Source organism: Nannobrachium achirus (genome assembly GCF_963921795.1).
Source record: "Nannobrachium achirus genome assembly, chromosome: 11".
Classification (NCBI taxonomy): Eukaryota; Metazoa; Chordata; class Actinopteri; order Myctophiformes; family Myctophidae; genus Nannobrachium; species Nannobrachium achirus.
This window is the reverse complement of record NC_137820.1, coordinates 18,681,254-18,700,468: the sequence shown is the minus strand read 5'-3', so window position 1 is coordinate 18,700,468 and position 19,215 is coordinate 18,681,254. Positions and strand designations below refer to the sequence as shown.

The 19,215-nt window shown below is 43.7% G+C and overlaps 1 protein-coding gene across 1 annotated transcript in view; it reads left to right on the top strand.

Moving 5' to 3' along the window:
* Nucleotides 1–3,536: 3,536 nt before the first annotated feature.
* The window catches only part of otogl (otogelin-like), a gene marked incomplete at both ends in the record, with an annotated part of 99,022 nt that continues 83,343 nt past the window's right edge, over nt 3,537–19,215 (top strand). The window contains 12 exons of the mRNA XM_080736916.1: nt 3,537–3,549; nt 3,985–4,027; nt 4,451–4,496; nt 4,777–4,855; nt 5,081–5,173; nt 9,937–10,091; nt 10,630–10,751; nt 11,262–11,467; nt 13,872–13,996; nt 15,029–15,135; nt 16,207–16,313; nt 18,485–18,610. Coding sequence (XP_080593042.1) covers nt 3,537–3,549; nt 3,985–4,027; nt 4,451–4,496; nt 4,777–4,855; nt 5,081–5,173; nt 9,937–10,091; nt 10,630–10,751; nt 11,262–11,467; nt 13,872–13,996; nt 15,029–15,135; nt 16,207–16,313; nt 18,485–18,610 — 1,222 coding nt within the window. The remainder of the gene's footprint in view (nt 3,550–3,984; nt 4,028–4,450; nt 4,497–4,776; nt 4,856–5,080; nt 5,174–9,936; nt 10,092–10,629; nt 10,752–11,261; nt 11,468–13,871; nt 13,997–15,028; nt 15,136–16,206; nt 16,314–18,484; nt 18,611–19,215) is intronic.

The following is a 19,215-nucleotide window of genomic DNA, read 5'->3' as shown; positions in this document are numbered from 1 at the left end:
ATATTTTTTCTGGAGCTCTGGAACAGTGTGCGGACTTCCTCCTCTTCCCTGGTGTGTATATGTTTTGGTTTGGCACCTGTAAATGTCTTGGAGATGTGCGTGCTTTCCCTCTTTTCTCTTGTATTTGGGTCCCTATCCAGGCCCATGCATTTGGGTCCCCATCCAGAATCAATGGGGGTAAATTTACTATAATCATTTTCTTTCTCTTAGGAATGCAACAAATACAAAAAAAAATATTATTGAACTCAAGTCTCCATGGTGTGAGTAATCTTTAATATCTACACAAAATATATTGTTCCATGGAATATAACTGAACTAAACTCTTTAAAACTGAAGCCACCTGCTCTGTCCTCACTTGCTGCTGTACTATGACATAAAGTAGACAAAGACAAGTGCACAATTGTTAACACACAAACTGCATAATTAAGTACTGGTCAGGGGACCACAATATTTTGCCTACGTTATGTGCAGGATCTAGTAACACTTAATTAATGTGAAAGTCAAGTAATCAAAGATAATAAGTAAAGTACTCAAATAAATGTACTTTATTCAGTCCACTGACTCACCATTAACTTCAGGACAAGATCCACCACTCTACCCCTTCCTCCACACTTAAATCAGCTAACACAGGATCTGTCTGTCCCTCCTTGTACCCTGGCCAACAGTGTCTTTATAGACTCTGCTCCCTCCTGGCTACCAAGCTTTGGAATGACCTCCCTCCCTCGGCATGATTGAAGATTCACTCACTCCCCTTTTTACACCGCCGTCTGAAAACTCTCTTCAGACTCCTCTCCTACAGTAGCACACCTTCTGGCAGTCTTAGCAGATGATGTTGTGTTCATAATCATACTGTATATTATTTAGTTAGACCAGAACTGTTTGCTTGACCATAAGTAGACTATGTTATTTGGACAAGGTTTGATGTTAAACATTGTGGCACTTTTCTTTGAACGCTATTTACTTCACCATTTACCTTTACCCTGTCTTTGTTGACTATAGGCCCAGGCCCAGGGACCTACTAGCTTACATGTTGTAAGTCTGTTGAATGCCTAGTATAAATAGTAAATTAATCTCAATTTAATAATTCCTATTTCCAGTTACCACTAAGCCCACTAAAAATGTACACCCACCAGGCCACCATACATTATTAAATGCATTAGAATCATCCTCTATCAGTCTATCTCCCCTCCACTTCCCACTTAGCTTCACCCCCCCATTGCGGCATTGTGGATTATAATACACTTTAAAGTATTAATGTATTACTATGATAATTATAATAGGTTATAATAGTGATCACAACTCAATTGAACCTATTATCATGTAGGCCTATTACAACTATATCCTGGTGGTCTAAATGAAAAATCAGTGAGTGACAGGCTTGTCAACTCTCCTGGATTTCCCAGGAGTCTCCTGGATTTTGAACCCCTCTCCTGGGAGTCTCCTGATTGGCAAATCTCCTGGATTTCTCCTGGATTTTGTATCAAACTCCCAAAATTCACCAGAACACAGGAAATGACATGTACTAGGCCTATGTTAAAAAGATGGGAAATCATTATTAAAGATGTCCTTTTGCTTCAGTCATCAAATCTGTACACCAACATTTGGCATTTTAAGGCTGAAATTGTACCAATGCTAGTAAAGCAAGCCTGATAAAAGTATCAAACATGCACAAAATTCACCAGAACACAGGAGATTAAATCTACTATGTTAAAAATGTTCTGGGGGAGGACCCGCTTTAGGGGTGGGGGCAATGCATGCAAGATCATATAGATATTCACTTAAGTAATGACTTACAGATGAGACGTGATTATTAAAGATGTCTTACTTTGCTTCTGTCATCAGATATGTACACCTACATTTGGCATATTAGGCTGAAATTGTACACATGCTAGTAAAGTAAGCCTGATAAGTGATAAATGTATCAAACATGCACAAAATTCAACAGAACACAGGAAAATATATATTAATACGTTTTGGGGAGAGGACCCCCCAGACCCCGGTTGGGGAGTTCCGCGCACCCCCCAAAAATAAATCTCCTGGATTCTGACAGTCCAATGTTGACAACCCTGGTGAGTGATCAGTCATTATGAAGTGTTTGGCCCCGTTTGGCCTAGCTCAGACCTACCGTACTCTAGAGTGGATACTTTTTAGTACCACGTTTAGTACCACCTTCACACCACTCTACCCAGTTCCTTGTAGTGGAAAACCTGTCACAAGTGGGCGGTGTGGTGTGGAGTGGTGTGGTGTCGGGCCTGTGGAAAAGGGGCTTAAGTGGGGTCCGGGGAGCGAGTATATTCCTACCGTAGGAGACGGGGTTACATAAATTAGAAGGCACGGCTTGTGATTGGCTGGAGCGGAGGTCTGGAGCGCTCGGCTGTGGTCACTTGGACTGCGCGAGGTGCATCAAAACCCAATTATCATTGCGTTTATCGTGCATAAATTGAACGATTGCATTCACCACGGTTTCTTCGCGGGCACTCGCGCCTGCGGCGCTCGGGCGCGAAGAGCAGGACCAAGGTCCGCTGGCCTTCGCGCCGCTTGCAATGTCGTGGACGCTGGCGAGGAAAAGAAGCGCTCCTTCAAACACCGTCTCCTACGTTTGGAATAATAGCGTCCGGCGACCCCCAGGGGTCATTGAGGGAGTTCCAGGGGGACCCCAAATGAATAGTTAGGAACTAAATGGACCCTTATGGGTATATATGTAACGCAGAGAGTGTACAAATATTAACATTGATTTTACAATTTAGGCTAAGTTGGGATCCCTGTCGTAATGGTGGGGTCCGTAGCTCTAATGCATGTCAAACTGGGGTTCCTTGAAAATAGAATTAAAATGGTTGCACTGCTATAGCTGTAATAATCTTCTGTTATGTGGGGGTCCCTGGCATATCTTTTCAAATGGGGGTCCGCGGGCTAATTAAGTGTTCATTTGGGGGTCCTCGACATGAAAACGTTTGAGAAGCACTGCTGTACTGTACACTACAGTGAGTGCCACCCTTGTTCTCCGCCTACTAGTTTCTCTCCCCACCTGCCAAGTCCTCGCGGGGTCATGTGGTCACAAATCACGCACGCAAACTTCCGCTGTGTGGGATGACAGACAGACAGAGAGTACAGTAGTGGAGTGGACAGACACGGCCAGAGCAGGAGTGAAAAACTTTTTACTGTCCCTGATGTCACCGCGTGAAGAAGATGTTAGAGTGACAGAAGAAAGCAGCGACACCCGAGCCTACCTGCCTACACATCAGGTGTTCCACTACTAGACATCCAGGTACGGTACCTGTCCTGTCCAAGCACTCCGCAGGTCGCAGCCTCGCAGGAACAACGGTTCTATTAGTCCTTCACAGTCCTTCACTCCGGGACCACTGTGACTGACATGCACCGTTAACGTTTTCGCTGCGATCTTCGTTGGGACTCTTGAGATGAACGTAAAGTGGATCGTGGAACGGTTTCTTCTCGTATCGTTTTCAATCTCCCAGTTGATGATAAATGAGGGTGAGTTTTTGATTCCCTGACAGGCGCGTGCTTGCCTTGCAACAATGATGACACTGAGAGGTCAGGCTATTTTGTTATTAAAACAAAACAAAACAAACAATTATAGAAAAATAACTATAGGCCTATATTCAATCATAGTTTAAACGTGATTGATTGATTGATTGATTGATTGATTGAATTCTTCATTAGAAGTTTGCTTTGTAAAAAGTACAGGACAGTAGCCTATAGAGTTCACTGATACAAGGTCAACTAAAAAAAGGATAAGACCTCAAGGAAGCTGTTAGCCTTGTTGCATTGGGGCTCTTTTTACTCAATTCATACAATATGAAAGCTTACAATATAGTAATATAGCAAATACATGACCCATTTTGTGTAGCCTATCATGCATCATCAGGCTATCTCCATCTGTAGCTTGACCATTTCAAGTGATGGACTGGAAGTAGCATGCTCTCCCATTACTTTTCATTGTAACGTTTGTTGTGTCTTTATCTTCAGGAGCTCATAGCCAGATCTCAGAGACACAGGGAAGACTACACAGGTAATTATGAAAGGAGCCACTCAAATAATAGTGACATCAAACAATTCATTGTTTTATATCAAAATTAGTTGCTTTGAATGATGAATTAGGCTACGCATTTATATAGACTGATGTAACTCAGCATCCCTGAACTTATTTGCACTTTCTTGTTGCTTCCGTTGGTGCTGCATGTGTGTGTGTGTGTGTGTGTGTGTGTGTGTGTGTGTGTGTGTGTGTGTGTGTGTGTGTGTGTGTGTGCGCTCACTCGCTCGTGCACGCCCGCACACATACAGGTGTGCACCTGCGGCCAGTACGTGTCTGTGTGAGAACACAGAAAATGGGGGGCCGGGGTGGGATCGGAGTTTGAATTCAAGTGGTGTAAAGTGCACTTAAGTCTCCCCTCTGACTGTTTCTCCCCACTAATGTGCGTGTTTGTGTGCGCAGAAGAGCTAATGCACTTCGGAGGAAACGGGATCTCCTCAGGGAGGAGGTGGGTACACTACACCTAAGAGAACCAGTGGAGGTCAGGGCACCCACATGCGCACAACACCCAGAGCGGCACAAAGCGCTCTTTGTAGAGGCATGACACGCACTCACTAACGAATTCACTTTCACTCATTCACATTGACGCAACTTTTTACCGTATGCAGCGGCAACAGGTACACCCATACTTGTGCGATGACACAGTGGCACTGGCTGAAGCTCAGGTACTTTTTCTTTGTGGCATTAATACCGTATACGTACTGTATTAAAAGACCCTTGTCTTCCAGACATTCAGGCCTCTACTGTCAGAGGGCGCTCTCCCACGCAGCGTCCTGCATAACTACACAGCCAGAGACGCCTCTTCAGGTAAATGCCACGCACTGTGCTACCATGCTAATAATGTCCAATGAACACACAAACAAACGGAACATTATCTGTACACGGGTAGACCTGGGATAAATCAGGTGTGTGTGTGTGTGTGTGTGTGTGTGTGTGTGTGTGTGTGTGTATGTGTGTGTGTGTGTGTGTGTGTGTGTGTGTGTGTGTGTGTGTGTGTGTGTGTGTGTGTTCATGCGCGCATGTCATTCCCAGAATATTGCGGCTGCCTCAATGGTGGTTGGTGTCAAGAGGGGGGGGTGTGCGACTGTGCACAGTTCCAGGCATTGGGAGACCGCTGCCAGATCAGTGAGTAGTGCACACACACACACACACAGACACACACACACACACGCGCGCACACACACACACACACACACACACACACACACACACACACACACACACACACACACACGCACGTGTGTGTACAGCAGGGGTCTTCAACGTTTTCAGGCCAAGGACCCCTTAGTCGAGAGAGAGATGAAGCAGGGACCCCCACAACCTGTTCATAGATTCCATATAGTTTCATCATTTGACAGCACAATCAGTGTATTTTGGATTCATGTAAATTTGTGTTTTCAGATATTTAACCACTTGAAGCGCCGTCAATACTTATATAAACTTGACCTTTGACTCTGTACTTAGTCTGTTCCTTTTCCCCTCTACACTAAACCCCTTTGCCTAAAACAGGCTCATGCGCTGTGAGGCGTTGTGAGCTTGTAGATCTGCTATTTTTGGCTAAAGTTCTCACAGGGAAAAGTTTCTATCACACAAAGATTTGTGTAGTAACTGTGAGGACCCCCTAGGGGTCCCGGACCCCCTGTTGAAGACCCCTTGTGTACAGTATATGCTCAATCACATACAGCATATCTTTGTTGTCACCTTTGACTTGTCTGAAGCTTGAGTCACAAATGGACCAGCTATGGAACCTTGGAGTCTCTGCGAACTCCTGGCTGATTAACCACCCGTAGTTCTTATATGTAACAGATCACCTCGTTAGTCAGCTTACAACTATTTAATAATGTATCGGACATAAAGACCCTCAGTATTACTGGAATGTAGCATGTGTAAGTTGGTGTGTGTGTGTGTGTGTGTGTGTGTGTGTGTGTGTGTGTGTGTGTGTGTGTGTGTGTGTGTGTGTGTGTGTGTGTGTGTGTGTGTGTGTGTGTGTGTGTGCGCGTGTGTGTAGGGAGAGTTGGACTCTTGTGTCATTCAACAAGCATTAATTAGTTGTGCACACAGCAAGATTAATAACCACATTACTCCAGATTTCTCTTTCTCTCAGGCACGCACGCTCTCGTGCAACTACTGCTGTCTAGACCTGTTTCACACACAACCCTCATACACTCATTCGGTATACCTCCTACTCCAGCAGGTAATCAATGTGACTCAGTTAATAGGATTAGAGCTGAGTTACAGAATCTTTGGATTCAATACTCTGTCTGAACAGGCTTTTATACTGTACATCAGGCTCTCGGCTCACAGTCCCTACTGTACAGGGCTCATTTTCATTAACTACACTACTTCAGCGCTGACACGTGATAAAGAAACAGTACTTATATTTACACTCTATACTTACTTCTGAATTGTCTTGTCCATCAGCGGCTATCTGTTCCCTACAGTGTTCATTTTAGCAAACTAATTTAACTAATGTTGACATATGTGATAAAAAAAAATAGTACAGTCCTATAGATGTCTGTATCCTGCCTGAGATCAAACACTGGCCGCTGTACAGTGTAATTATATACTCTTGAAACTGGATACAGTAGAGAGATCAAGAGAGGCATTTCAACTTAAACACAGGCAGACTACAACATTTGCTTAACCAACAATAAAACAATGAATTTGAAATATAAAACAGGTGCACTTCCTCTCATTGCCAGTTGGTACTCAACTGCAGTCAATAGATTCCTGTTGATGGCTGATAAAAAATGAGAATCTGAATCTTACATTTTTATCCTTTGGAGTGCTGCTATTTCAACCCATGTGCTATTTCTAATACAAAGCAATGTGGTTGTCCTGACAGCCTGTGGGTGTGAGAATTTAGCTGTGAAGCAGAATTTAGGTCAGTCAGTCAAGAAACCTTCTGAGCCAGCAAATGTTTTTGGATCGTGCTTAAGGGATGGTGGCCTTATTCTCTGCAGTGTGCGCAGCTTTGGTGCATGTCATTGGTGGCTGAAGACAAGTCCATGATTGTCTTATTCCCGGTCTCGTTGGCGTTAACGGATTAGCCTCTAACCTTGGTATTGCTGTCGTGGGTCATGGGTTACTCTTTAAATTTGTCATTTGGCTTCAAATGAGGCATGATACCAGATGGCATTTTGACATAATCTGTTTGGTATGTTAAAAGATGGGTCTTACAGTTACATCCTTGACACCAACATACCGGACAACAGGGGTGTCCAGGCGGTGCATGGGTAAAGGTCCCGCCCACCACTGTGGAGAGTAGGGTTCGATCATTCTTCTGTGATGCCTCTGGCTTGGCCCTGGTGCTCCATCGAGTTGGCAGGGGAGGGCATTCTTTGCCACTGCATTAGTGACTCCTACAGGTTGATCTGCTTGCCTGTTCAGCAGGGAGCAGAAATGGGAGGTGTGACGAAACTACCTCAGTCAGGTGAAAAGAAGGGGCTGCTGACTCCATGTTTATGGAGACCCATTGGTGTCTATAACACCCTCACCTAGGGCTGTCACAATTATTACATAATCGTCTAATCGCAAATATTTGACATAATCGCAAATATTTTGTCATAATCGTCATAATCGTGAATGTTGAAAAATGTTCATAAACATTTACAAACGTTTTCAGAAATAGTGGAAATAGCAGATCTACAAGCTCACAATGCGTCGCATTGCGACGCGTTGTGAGCTTGTAGATCGGCTATTTCCACAATGTTATTTTTTAAGTAGAAAGTTAGTCAAACATGTCAGTAATTTATTTGTATATTTAGGTTATGTGTCATATCGGCCATGTGCAACTTCAAAGCCTAAAAGCCATACAGAAATGTGATTGTCAACGACAAAAACACAATTAAATCCTTAATCGCAATTATTTGAGTGACAATTAATCGTCATGTAAAATGTCATATCGTGACAGCCCTACCCTCACCAGACCAAATAGTAAGGGTTGGCAGTGACAGTCTAACGCAAGGGACCCTACAAATATGGGAGGAATTGGCAACCACAATTTGGGGAGAAAATTAAGATAATTAAGTTACAACAAGGCTTACAGGTCCTTCAGCGCATTCGTCTCAGACCACAGGATCGTCACTGCGACACCGAGGCTGGACCTGAGGGCACCAAGGAAGGAGGGGGTCAGGAACGTCAGTATAAAATGGGGTCAACTGGTGATGAACCCTCAGATGCAGGTACACTGTGTGGTGGACATCAACATAAGAACAGATAACACGGAGGTCGCAGGAGGAGGAAGAGCCATAACAGCTACATATGTCAGTTACCAATGCTCTGTTGAAGCAAACCAACAAGCAGCTGAGACATGCCTCCAGCATGTTCTTAATGTAAGGCAGAAAGAGAGGTGCCTAGACTCTAGAGACATTGGGGCCCAAGAGGAGATGAAGGCATCACCTCTGCTGAGAAACTCACAATGAATTGTGTGTAGAAGAACAGTGGGGCACATAGTGGCTCTGAGGGGATACTGACTGGAAGGCATCTCTGGGTCTATGTCCTCAACGGTGGTTCTCAGAAAGGCCGCCAAATAGTTTGAAGGGGTTTCAGGCTCAGGAAAATAACAGACATCCACAGATAGAACATACTAACTAATTTCTAACCTTTTTTAAACAACATACTGTAGCTTAACCATGTCATCGTCACTTCAGTACATTTTCTTTGTTGCTTTTTACCCCTCTTTATCCCCGATTTAGTTATTATGCAAATTGATTCCCCCCCCACACACTTGCTGTGTTTCCCTTGCTGTTGTATCTTGTACGGACTCATCTGCCATTGAGAAGCCCCCACCAGGAGGACATAGAGCCTTCGTCCTACTCATCCGGCCTCTAACACAATTTGGTGTATATAATGCGGTGGTATAATACACTATCATTCTTTACTGTGATATTGGCAGTTTGGCTCTGGTCTGCTGATCTACAGCAGTGGTCCTTAACCTTTTCAGGCCGCGACCCCCAAAATAATCATGTTTTAACTGGGGACCCCCCCACCCTGAGCACTAAGAGTTGAGGCATTACAAGCCTGGGCGATCGCGTTATGATCACTGTTGTAGGAAGTGTAGAATTTCCCTAACCAATCAGAGTGCAGAGAACGTCACACCGAATGTGTTGACGTCATGACGCAGCAGCGTTCTCTGCGCTGAGCAGAGGAGCAGAGGGGGGAGGGGGGAGGAGAACACATGCTATTGGCCAGAGACTTGCGGAGAGACTCACCGCGCCCGCCCATCTGCCTACACAAACAGGTCCGCGTTAGGTTAGAGTGCATTTTTTATAATGTGGTTCTATTGTGAAAATAGCAGATCTACATTTTCACAATTTCTGCCTCGTAATATTTGACAATTTGGCCAATGTTTAATTTGTCATGTTAGAGGCATTCAAAAGTCCTTAAATTGTCATTTTAGAAATGTACAGATAGATACCCTCTATACACTTAAACTTTATGTTGGTTTGTTTACAGTTGAGTGAGAAAACAATGTTGTACATTAAGTCAATCATCTGGGGATCCCCCAAATAATTTGGGGACCCCCCTGGGGGTCCCGACCCATAGGTTGAGAACCACGATCTACAGCACTCCGCCTTTGCCCTCGTATGGCCACAAAATACCAGTGCAGGTAATAGTTGAGAGCAGAGGTTTTTTCCATGGCTAGCTATGGGGGGTTTCCAGTAATGGAGCAGCTTTTGTAGAATTGGCAGTGTGGGTATTCATCCTCCATTGCACTGTCCAAGGAGGGCTACGGGAGAAAGCCGAGTGGACTTGTATTATGCTTTATTGTGTCGCGTCCAACATAACTCGCCCCGGTCATTAACTGTAGTTCATTGTGGAAGCAAACTGATTGCTGTTCTCCAAACAGCCATTCTGTCTAAGCTAATGGTCGGTGTATCCTTCAGTACCTAACCAGGGTCAGGACAGAGATGGGATCTGCCGGTCGTGGGGGCAACACCACTTTGAGACGTTTGATGGGATCTATTATTACTACCCCGGGACCTGCTCATACATCCTGGCCCAGGACTGCCAGTCAACGTCGCCACAGTACACGGTCTGGGTAAGAGAGTCCTCCTACAGTACATTTCCAGAAACAGCGAAATGCAGAGTCACAGCATTCTATGTAATCAATCAATAAATCAATCAGTTGTATATATAAGAAATGTATTGCCTCCATGCCGAGTGGGCCAAGACTGCCAGTCAGCTGACACCGTGTGTGGGTTGCAAATTTCCAGAACAGCCAAAATGAGATTGGTATTAATTGTTGTATCACTGTATCAGTAGATATAATTAGATAGATATCTACTGGCATCTCATATCAGGATAATGTATCCACTGTAGCCACTGTATGTAAAATTATCTGTCGGTGGGATTTTCATTGTTCTTTTGGAAGGCTGCTTCACTTTACAAACCAAGACTAATCCTTGCTAATGAATTCCAGTGTACCCCTCTTGTGCAACACACACAATGTCAGACTGACTCTCTCTCTCTCTCTCTCTCTCTCTCTCTCTCTCTCTCTCTCTCTCTCTATCTCTCTCTCTCTCTCTCTCTCTCTCTCCGCCGTGCCTGTGTCTCTCGCTCCCCCTTGCTCCCCTCAGGTTCACAACAGCAGAGTATGTCGAGGGAGTGTGTATTCGTGCCCACGGGCTCTCAGTCTGTTCTTCCCAGATGAGGAGGAGATCCATATATCGGGGTATCAGGTCCACCAGGGGGGTCGCAGGTGTGTGTCTTACTGAAGGAGCATGGATGAAGAGAGAGAGAGAGATGGAGGAGAACAGAGATGTTTTGCTCTGTTGTTGTATAGGGCAGGGTTTCTTAATTACAAATTTCAATGTCTCCCCTTAACTCTGACAGTGTACAAATGGAACCAACTAACGGGTCCATTTGGTTCCATTTTTACACTGTCAGAGTTACAGACTTGTATGGGTCGATTTAGACCCCCCTAAAGGAACCCACAGAGTCCCTGGAATCTACTTTGAGAAACACTGGTCCCTAGACCAGTGATTGAATAAATGATCCATGTCCATCAACAGAAAATATCAAATTATATTTGAATTGAATGAATTAGGTCTAATAATCAGCGTAGTATTTGTTGTGTGCGTTTGTTTCCAAATCATACATGTGTGATCACACATTTGTGTGCAGACATGTATGTGTTCATTGTATGTGTTTGTTTTTGTGTGCGCGTACGTGCGTGTGTGTGTGTGTGTGTGTGTGTGTGTGATGTCAGACTAAGCCTGCCTCAGACAGTGGGTGGTGTGTTTATTGAGCGGCTGGCCGACTACCTGCTGGTGAAGAGTGTCTTCGGTTTCTCCTTGGCGTGGGACGGAGGCTCTGGCGTCTATCTGAAGATGAGTGAGGATCACCAGGGCGCCCCCTGTGGCCTCTGTGGGAACTTCAACCATGTGGCTGGCGATGACCTCACCACCGCCCGTGGTAAGACCTGCCCCCACCGGCCCCCTCCAGGGGTGTCACACCAAATTCTGGGCCCTGGGTACAAGGATTCACTGCGGGCCCCCCATGAATGTTCTTCATAGGGGGAGGGGGTTTAACCCATTGAGACTGGGAACGCATTATTATTACACGTTATTTTGTGCTTTAACTATTGAAAAATAACAGATATATATGCGGCACCGAGTGCCGCGCTGCGAGCTTGTAGATCTGCTATTTTTTTTAAATCGTGTAATTTTTTTCTATGTCAGTGGTGCTCAAACCTTTTCCACAGACCCGTTCAGTTCCAGGGACCCTCCCTCCCCAGAAGCAAAATTTGAGTTACAAATGTTTGCTTAAAAAATACACATATTCAAAGATTTGCACACATTTTTACGACTTTTCAAAAATAGCAGCTCTACAAGCTGCTATTTTTGCTATTTTTTAATAGCTAAAGTATAAAAGAAATTAAGGCCCTAGTAACTCAGTCCCACTCCCCCCCCTTGTGACGCCCCTGGGCCCCCCCGGTCCTCTTAAGCCCTCTGTCAGCACCCGCTCGCCATAGTTCAGCTCAATTATAGCAGCAGAGGGACTGGGAGAGCAGCAGGGAAGGGCTGATAATCTGCCTTTGTGGAGTGGAAGGAGGAGATATTCTTCCCCAGATGACCAGTAACCTGATCCATGGCCCCCTGCTGCTCTGAGGAGAGAACTGTCCACTCTCAGATATACAGAGCACACACACAAGGCTCCGCTTCCAGAGAGCCGCAATGAACACACTTTCATGGCTCCGTTTGACAAGATTATCTCTTCTCATACTAACTTATTATAAGAGTTATTGTCTCCACCAGCCGAAGGCTGAGGGAGAGTATGTTTTCCCCTCCGTCCGTCCGTCCGTGCGTCCATCCGTCCGTCCGTCCGTCCGTCCGTCCGTCCGTCCGTCCTTCCGTGCGTCCGTCCGTCCGTGCGTCCTCGCAGTTTGTGAGCACCTAATCTCAGTCGCCGTTGGCACGGTCGCTGCCAAAGTGAGCACACACATTCCCTGGATGCCAATCTAGAACCTCTGCCCTAAACTTTTCAAATGGGCCTTTTCTAGCGCCACCTAGTGGCCGATGTTCGCAAAACACATTTCTGTGCACTACTCTTACAGATTTTGTCCAAAAATCCTACAAATCGGTAGGCAGTATCTCGACAGTCATGTGATCGATTTTGCATATTCCATCCTGATCGGCTAAGATTGGCTTCCAAAGTTTGTAGGATTGAGCCGTTTTGAACAAAATGCCTCAAATCACAAACGCAAAGTGCAATTATCATGAAATCGCGCACACACGTTCCCACTAGGCCGAGGAAGAAATGCCACTTATTTTTTTTTAAACCAGCCTCATGGTGGCGCTATAACAGGCCGATTCGTGGTTTTACCTATAACTCCACCGATCAGTTTCAAACTTTGTAAGCGCACTCCCTAGAGGCTAAGGATAAACCTTTGCCCTGCATTTTTCACATCAGCCTTTTATAGCGCCACCTTTGGGCCGACATATGTAAAACACATTTTTGGATATTACTCCTTGAGATTTTATGCAAAAATCACGCAAATCGGTACACAGTATCTCTATAGTCATGTGATCAAGTCCGATCAGTCTGATATTTCATATTCCATCCTGATTGGCTAATTAGCTTCCAAAGTTTGCAGGATTGCTCCGCTTTTGAACAAAATGCCTCAAGTCATCAACGCAGCTTGCGATTACCGTGAAATTTGCCACACATATTCCCACTAGGTCAAGGAACAAATGCTACCTTTTTCACATTGGCCTGTTATAGCTCCACCATTAGGTAGACTTTAGCAAAACACATTTTTGGAACACAATGCTTCAAATCATGCATGCAGCGTCCGATTGCCATGAAAGATCTAAGGTGAAGAACATATGCCACCCTTTTTACATTGGCCTATTATACAGTAGCACCACCAGGACGCACGGCCTGGTGGAGACCTGTGCTCGGAAGAGTACTGCTTCTAGTTTATTATGGTATCGTCACTGTCCTGCAGAAACCTTGTATCTCCAAGTTTCAAATGTGTATGTTTTTTGGTAAATTAAAGCCCTACTTTAGGGTCGCACAAAAGTAGTGAAAATAGCAGATCTACAAGCACACAACGACTCGCGATGTTGTGTGCTTGTCGATCAGCCATTTTCACTACTTTAACTCGTTTTTAAAATAATAATAAAAAAGGAACGGTTTTGGACATACAAGGTTTCCACCCGACAACGACGGTATGCTGGATACTCAAGAATTATTAAGTGTGTGTGTGTGTGTGTGTGTGTGTGTGTGTGTGTGTGTGTGTGCGTGTGCGCGTGTGCGTGCGTGCGTGCGTGTGCGTGCGTGTGCGTGCGTGTCTGTGCATGGGCACACGTGTCAGGCATCCGGACAGACGAGCCTGCAATCTTTGCCAACAGCTGGGCAGTGGACCTGCCTCACGAGCGAGCGTGTCCCTCAATAGATCTGGACTTCACCGGCCCATGCCAGTCAGAGTCAGACATGGATGTAAGAACCACACACTGTCAAGTGCGCTCATTTAGCTCTGATTATGTACAAATGTAACCAAATGGACCCATTGATTGCATTTATTAGAAGTTTGCAATAGGAAAAAGTAAAAAGTAGTTTCATAACAGCACAAATCACTAGTACACGGTCAACTAAAAGGACATCCTAGTAAGCTTTACAGCTTACCCCCCCCCCACACACACACTCTGACGAGCACAAAGAGTTGAGGCATTACATTTTGTATAAACGGTTCTATTGTGAAAATAGCCGATTTACATGCTCACAACGCCTCGCATTTGCGAAGCGTTGTGAGCATGTAGATCGGCTATTTTCACAATTTCTGACTCTAATATTTGACAATTTGGCCAATGTTTAATTTGTCATTTTAGAGGTATTAGCAAGGCTTAAATTGTCACTTTAGATCTCTATACACTCAAACTATGTTGGTTTGTTTACTGTTGAGTGAGAAAACAACGTTAACTTGCATACTAAGTTAATCATCTTGGGACCCCCAAAATAATTTGGGGACCCCCCTGGGTGTCCCAACCCACAGGTTGAGAACTGGATGACTAAATGTGTGGGTGGGCAATGTAATTGATATGGCAATACATCACGATAGTTTATTTGCCAATACTGTATCGATACTTCAGGCTGTAGTATCGCGATACTTTGAGGAAAATAAAGTATGTTCCCATGCATAGGAACCAATGGTAGAAGTCCGGTCCTGACACTCCGCTGCCTCTAGATGTCGCTGTACTATAGTAGCTATACTTCCCCTTCCCAGGTTCAGTGAGTGAGGTCTCTCGTGAAAATGGCTGCGAGCGACGAAAATAACATTAGAGCAGGGCCTTCAGCTTTTAAAGCTGATATATCGCAATAGTATTGTATCGCAAAGATTCACAATATATCGTGATAAATATTGCATCGTGACCCAAGTATCGTGATACGTATTGCATCGCAATATTCTTGCCAATATCCACCCCTATAAATGTGTACATGGTATTCTCATAACTTGTTCTGTGCTGCGTTCAGGATGCCATAGAGAAGTGCAGCGCACTCCTCTTCTTCCCATTCGTATCCTGCCATGAAAACATTGACCCAAACCCCTTTGTGGCCAGCTGTGTCTCAGACCTGTGTGTGTAAGTGAAAACAAATCTTGAATCAATGTAAAATGTATATGTATATTTGTACGTTTGTCACCACAATCACCCTGTGTGGTTTTGTCTGAGACCTAGGTACAAGTTAACCTGATGGATTCATATCTACAGCAGTTCTGCTGACCATTTTCAACCTATCTTCATTGGTCCTCAATGATGTTCATGTTAAATTGGTACCATTGTTTTCTGCTCGGTCTGTGTCTCATAGGAGGGCTGTGGACACTTCAGAAACCCACCTACCAGTGACATTATCATTAGGCTTTTTTTCCTCCCAAACAATATATATATATATATGTCACGGTTAGATAGAGAAACTGTTAGATCGAGAAACGGAGCGCTCGTCGTGCGGCGCGGGGTGGAACAAGCGGTCGCTTTGAGCAACAACAACGTGGCGTCGGCAGGAATGATAGCCTCACCCCACGGAGGTTATGGTTAGGGTTAGGGTTAGGGTTAGGCATAGTTTTACTGAGGTTAAGGTTAGGGTTAGGGTTAGAGTAAGGCATAGTAAGCTAATGGCTAAACACAGCCGAGCTGGGCTAGTAAATAAACGAAAGAGAGTCGCAAACGAGTGACGTCAGCGCCTGCACTAGTGAATGGCTGACTGGCTGTTGTCGCCATCTGGTGGTGATTGGTGTGTGGTGAACTACAAAACGAGTGCTCTTACCACAATCTCACTGAGTTACCCAAACTGACTGTAACATATATATATATATATATATATATATATATATATTTTTTTTTTTCTTTTCTTTTTTTTTTTTCACAGTGGCTTCCATTTTAGCATGCTAGCTTTCCAGCAATAGAATGCCTGCCATTTCTATTAGCTTGGATTCCCCTGGTAGGCGGGTTTCAGACAAAAATTGTATCATATTATAATGAATGAGCATGGTGAAGACCAATTATATGAAGATAGGTTGAAAATGGATGAAGTCTGTGTTTTGAAATTGTTGCAAATATTTGTATTTTCGGATGCATTGAGAGTGTTAAGTGTGCTGGCCGTACCTTGTGTGTGACATTGTTGCCTGTGTGAGTAATATTAGTGCATTATTTCAGATCGGACGATGAGGATACGTTCTGTCGGGCCTTGGTTGAGTACACCAGAGCCTGCTCTCACGTAGGATACCCAGTGAGAGAGTGGAGGGACAGCTTCCCCTCCTGCAGTGAGTACAACCCCTGAAACCATTCTGTCAGTTCTATTCAAAACACATTTAATTAACAATTGATTTAGGTCCCTGTTTTAGGCCCCAGTAGACAATGTGCTCTGCAGTCAGGTAATTGGACTCAGACAGGACACATCGGATCAGCCTCCAAAATCAGCAAATGGCTTGATTGAATAATTTTAAGGACATCACCAAGGTGATAAAGAGAATTGAACTGTCAAATGCTGACATAAAGTAGGATGACTTCATCTGAATAACACAAGATGGTTTTCTTCACCCCTTTGTCGTCCTCTGTCACAGTTGTATAGATGGGCTTGGATAGTTAGGCTTGCATAAGAAATAAGCATGGCTTTGTGTTACATTGATTTGGTAATGAGAAATATGAAGGACATGAGAAGAAACTGATATGTTCCATTCAAATCCACGCTGTATCAAATCTTTTTTAATTAATACATTTTAAATTTTGTCCAATATGTATTATGTTAATACAATATAACGTATACTAGTAAGACGCCTCAGGGCGACATGCGACTTCGCCCTAAAGGGCGAGGTAGCGCCAATTCTTGTCCATCTGGCCAGTGATGTATATCGGACAAGTTACCCATATATGGAGACCCCTGGTACCCATATATGGAGACCCCTGGTACCCATATATGGAGATATGCTGAGAGAGCCCAAACATGCTTACTCAGTTATTCGTTATGTGAAAGTCTTATGATGTCTATGACATCTGACAGCATACCCTTTTATGCCCATACATGGAGATCCCTGTCTGTAGAACCAGCCGTTAGTGTGGTATATGGCCGATGTGATCTCCATATATGGGCATTCCCATATGAAGTCCTGTTAGATATGGGCTTAATATTGATGACATCAGGGAACTCCATATATGGGCATAAAAGCGATTCTGTTAGTGTGACATCACAGTGAAGCCAGAGCGTGATGTCAGAGCGGCAAACCCATTCTGTTAAGAGTGGTTCCCCTGACATCAGTGACGTCAGAGCATGATGTCAGAGCGACAAACCCCCAGAACCACAGTGTCAGGCGTGACAGACAGACAGAGATACATATGTACAAGCTGTGACCGTTCACATAGTAATCTGCAACCTACGGTCGCAACAATTTGGGTTGGTTGTATTTTGTCTCCCTGCTCTTAGATTGAGACATTTAGATGGTATCAAAGATCTAACATTTTATTTTGACCTGACGATTAAGATTCAATTAATCCCCTAAGAAAGCAGGCTGACTTTATTACTGTAGCTCAATCAGGGTAGAAGAGGAAGGTTATATAGTGCTACTTTAAATCTACAATGAAACAGTACAGGACTTCTGTGCATCAGATTAAATACACTTCTTCCATATTAGTTGATGCCTATTGCACAAATGTAATTGTCAAACTAATCTTGAACGAGATTCACAGTGAAGGTTACTCGACACAATGTGGGCACTGGGCAGATTGTTTATCATTGCTCAAAAATGTCCATGGCTCATTTAAACCATACCATTATTGATAGCCTGTACGTACTGTATACTCATTCACTGTTGTTAGTTTATACATACACACATATACATACATATATACATCCAGATAATCTCTATTGAAGTCCTGTTGACTGTGCATACTGTTTAGCAATTCATTCACTGTTGGTATTCAGTACTCAATACAGATATTCATACATTTTACATATTCACTGGTGATAGACTGTACATTTATACGTATACGTTTTGTTTTATCTTTACTTTACAGTTTACAGTATATCCTTTTTTGAGTTTTTTTTTTACTCTTGTGTCTATCAGTAGAATATCTCTTTTACTCTCTGTTACTGCTAAGAAACCTGACTTTCACCATGATGATCAATACATTTTTATCTTCTCTAATATCCTTTCCATTTTACTGGTAAGTGATTTTCACTGCGCTAGGCCCCTCTCCCACAGCCACTGACCCACAGTGTAAATTGAATGTTTAAACTGTATCTATTGAAGTCTTTGTCAAGTGCAAAGTGGCTCTGCACTCTTTGAAAAGATTAGCTCAAGTCCCACTCCCAAAGGACAAGTGCAAGGGAAAAACAATTAATTTTAGGCAAAGGTTAAATTAATTTTAGACATGCCGTAATCCATTTCCATGCAATGCTTCAGTAACCTTTAACTCAAGTGTTTGTGTCCATACGCAGATGATGGCTGCGAGGAAAGTTTTGTCCATAGAGACTGTATCAGTTGCTGTCCACCAACATGTACATTTGAGAAAGAGTGTCTGGGAACCAACCTGCATTGTCTGGACGGCTGCTACTGTCCCGATGGTATTTACACAAACATGCTGCACAGTGCATCTACACTAGGGCATTCACGAATAGTGATTTTTAGTATTAGAATTATTCTACCTCAAAGTATTCGAATAGTCAAATATTCGACAGGACTGGCCAAACTGTCAAATATTAAGTAAGCAAGAGGCGAACATTGTGAAAATAGCCGAGCATGTAGATCTGCTATTTTCACAATATTTATCTGCGGAACCGAGTCACATAAATGTAATACCTACCTAATTCCAAGTGCTTGTCAGGGTGGGGACCCCAGTTCAAATATGTTTATTTTGGGGGTCACGGCCTAAAAAGGTTTGAGAACCCCTGGTATAGAGCATTAACAAATTCATCCACCAGGGCCATTGACAACTCATTCTCATGACTTCCTATCTAGCCAAGCTTTATAAACTATATATATTTTTAAAGAGAAAAAAATTAATAAAAATAAGCGAATATTCGACTTCGTTGAACAACGTCGAATAGTGACTTTGATATTCGAATATTCGAATATTTGGTGAATGCCCTAGCATCTACACATGTATCCCCTCATCCCCATTATTTGTTCTAATTTAATTGTTGTGGTTGTTGATGTTTCTGATCACATG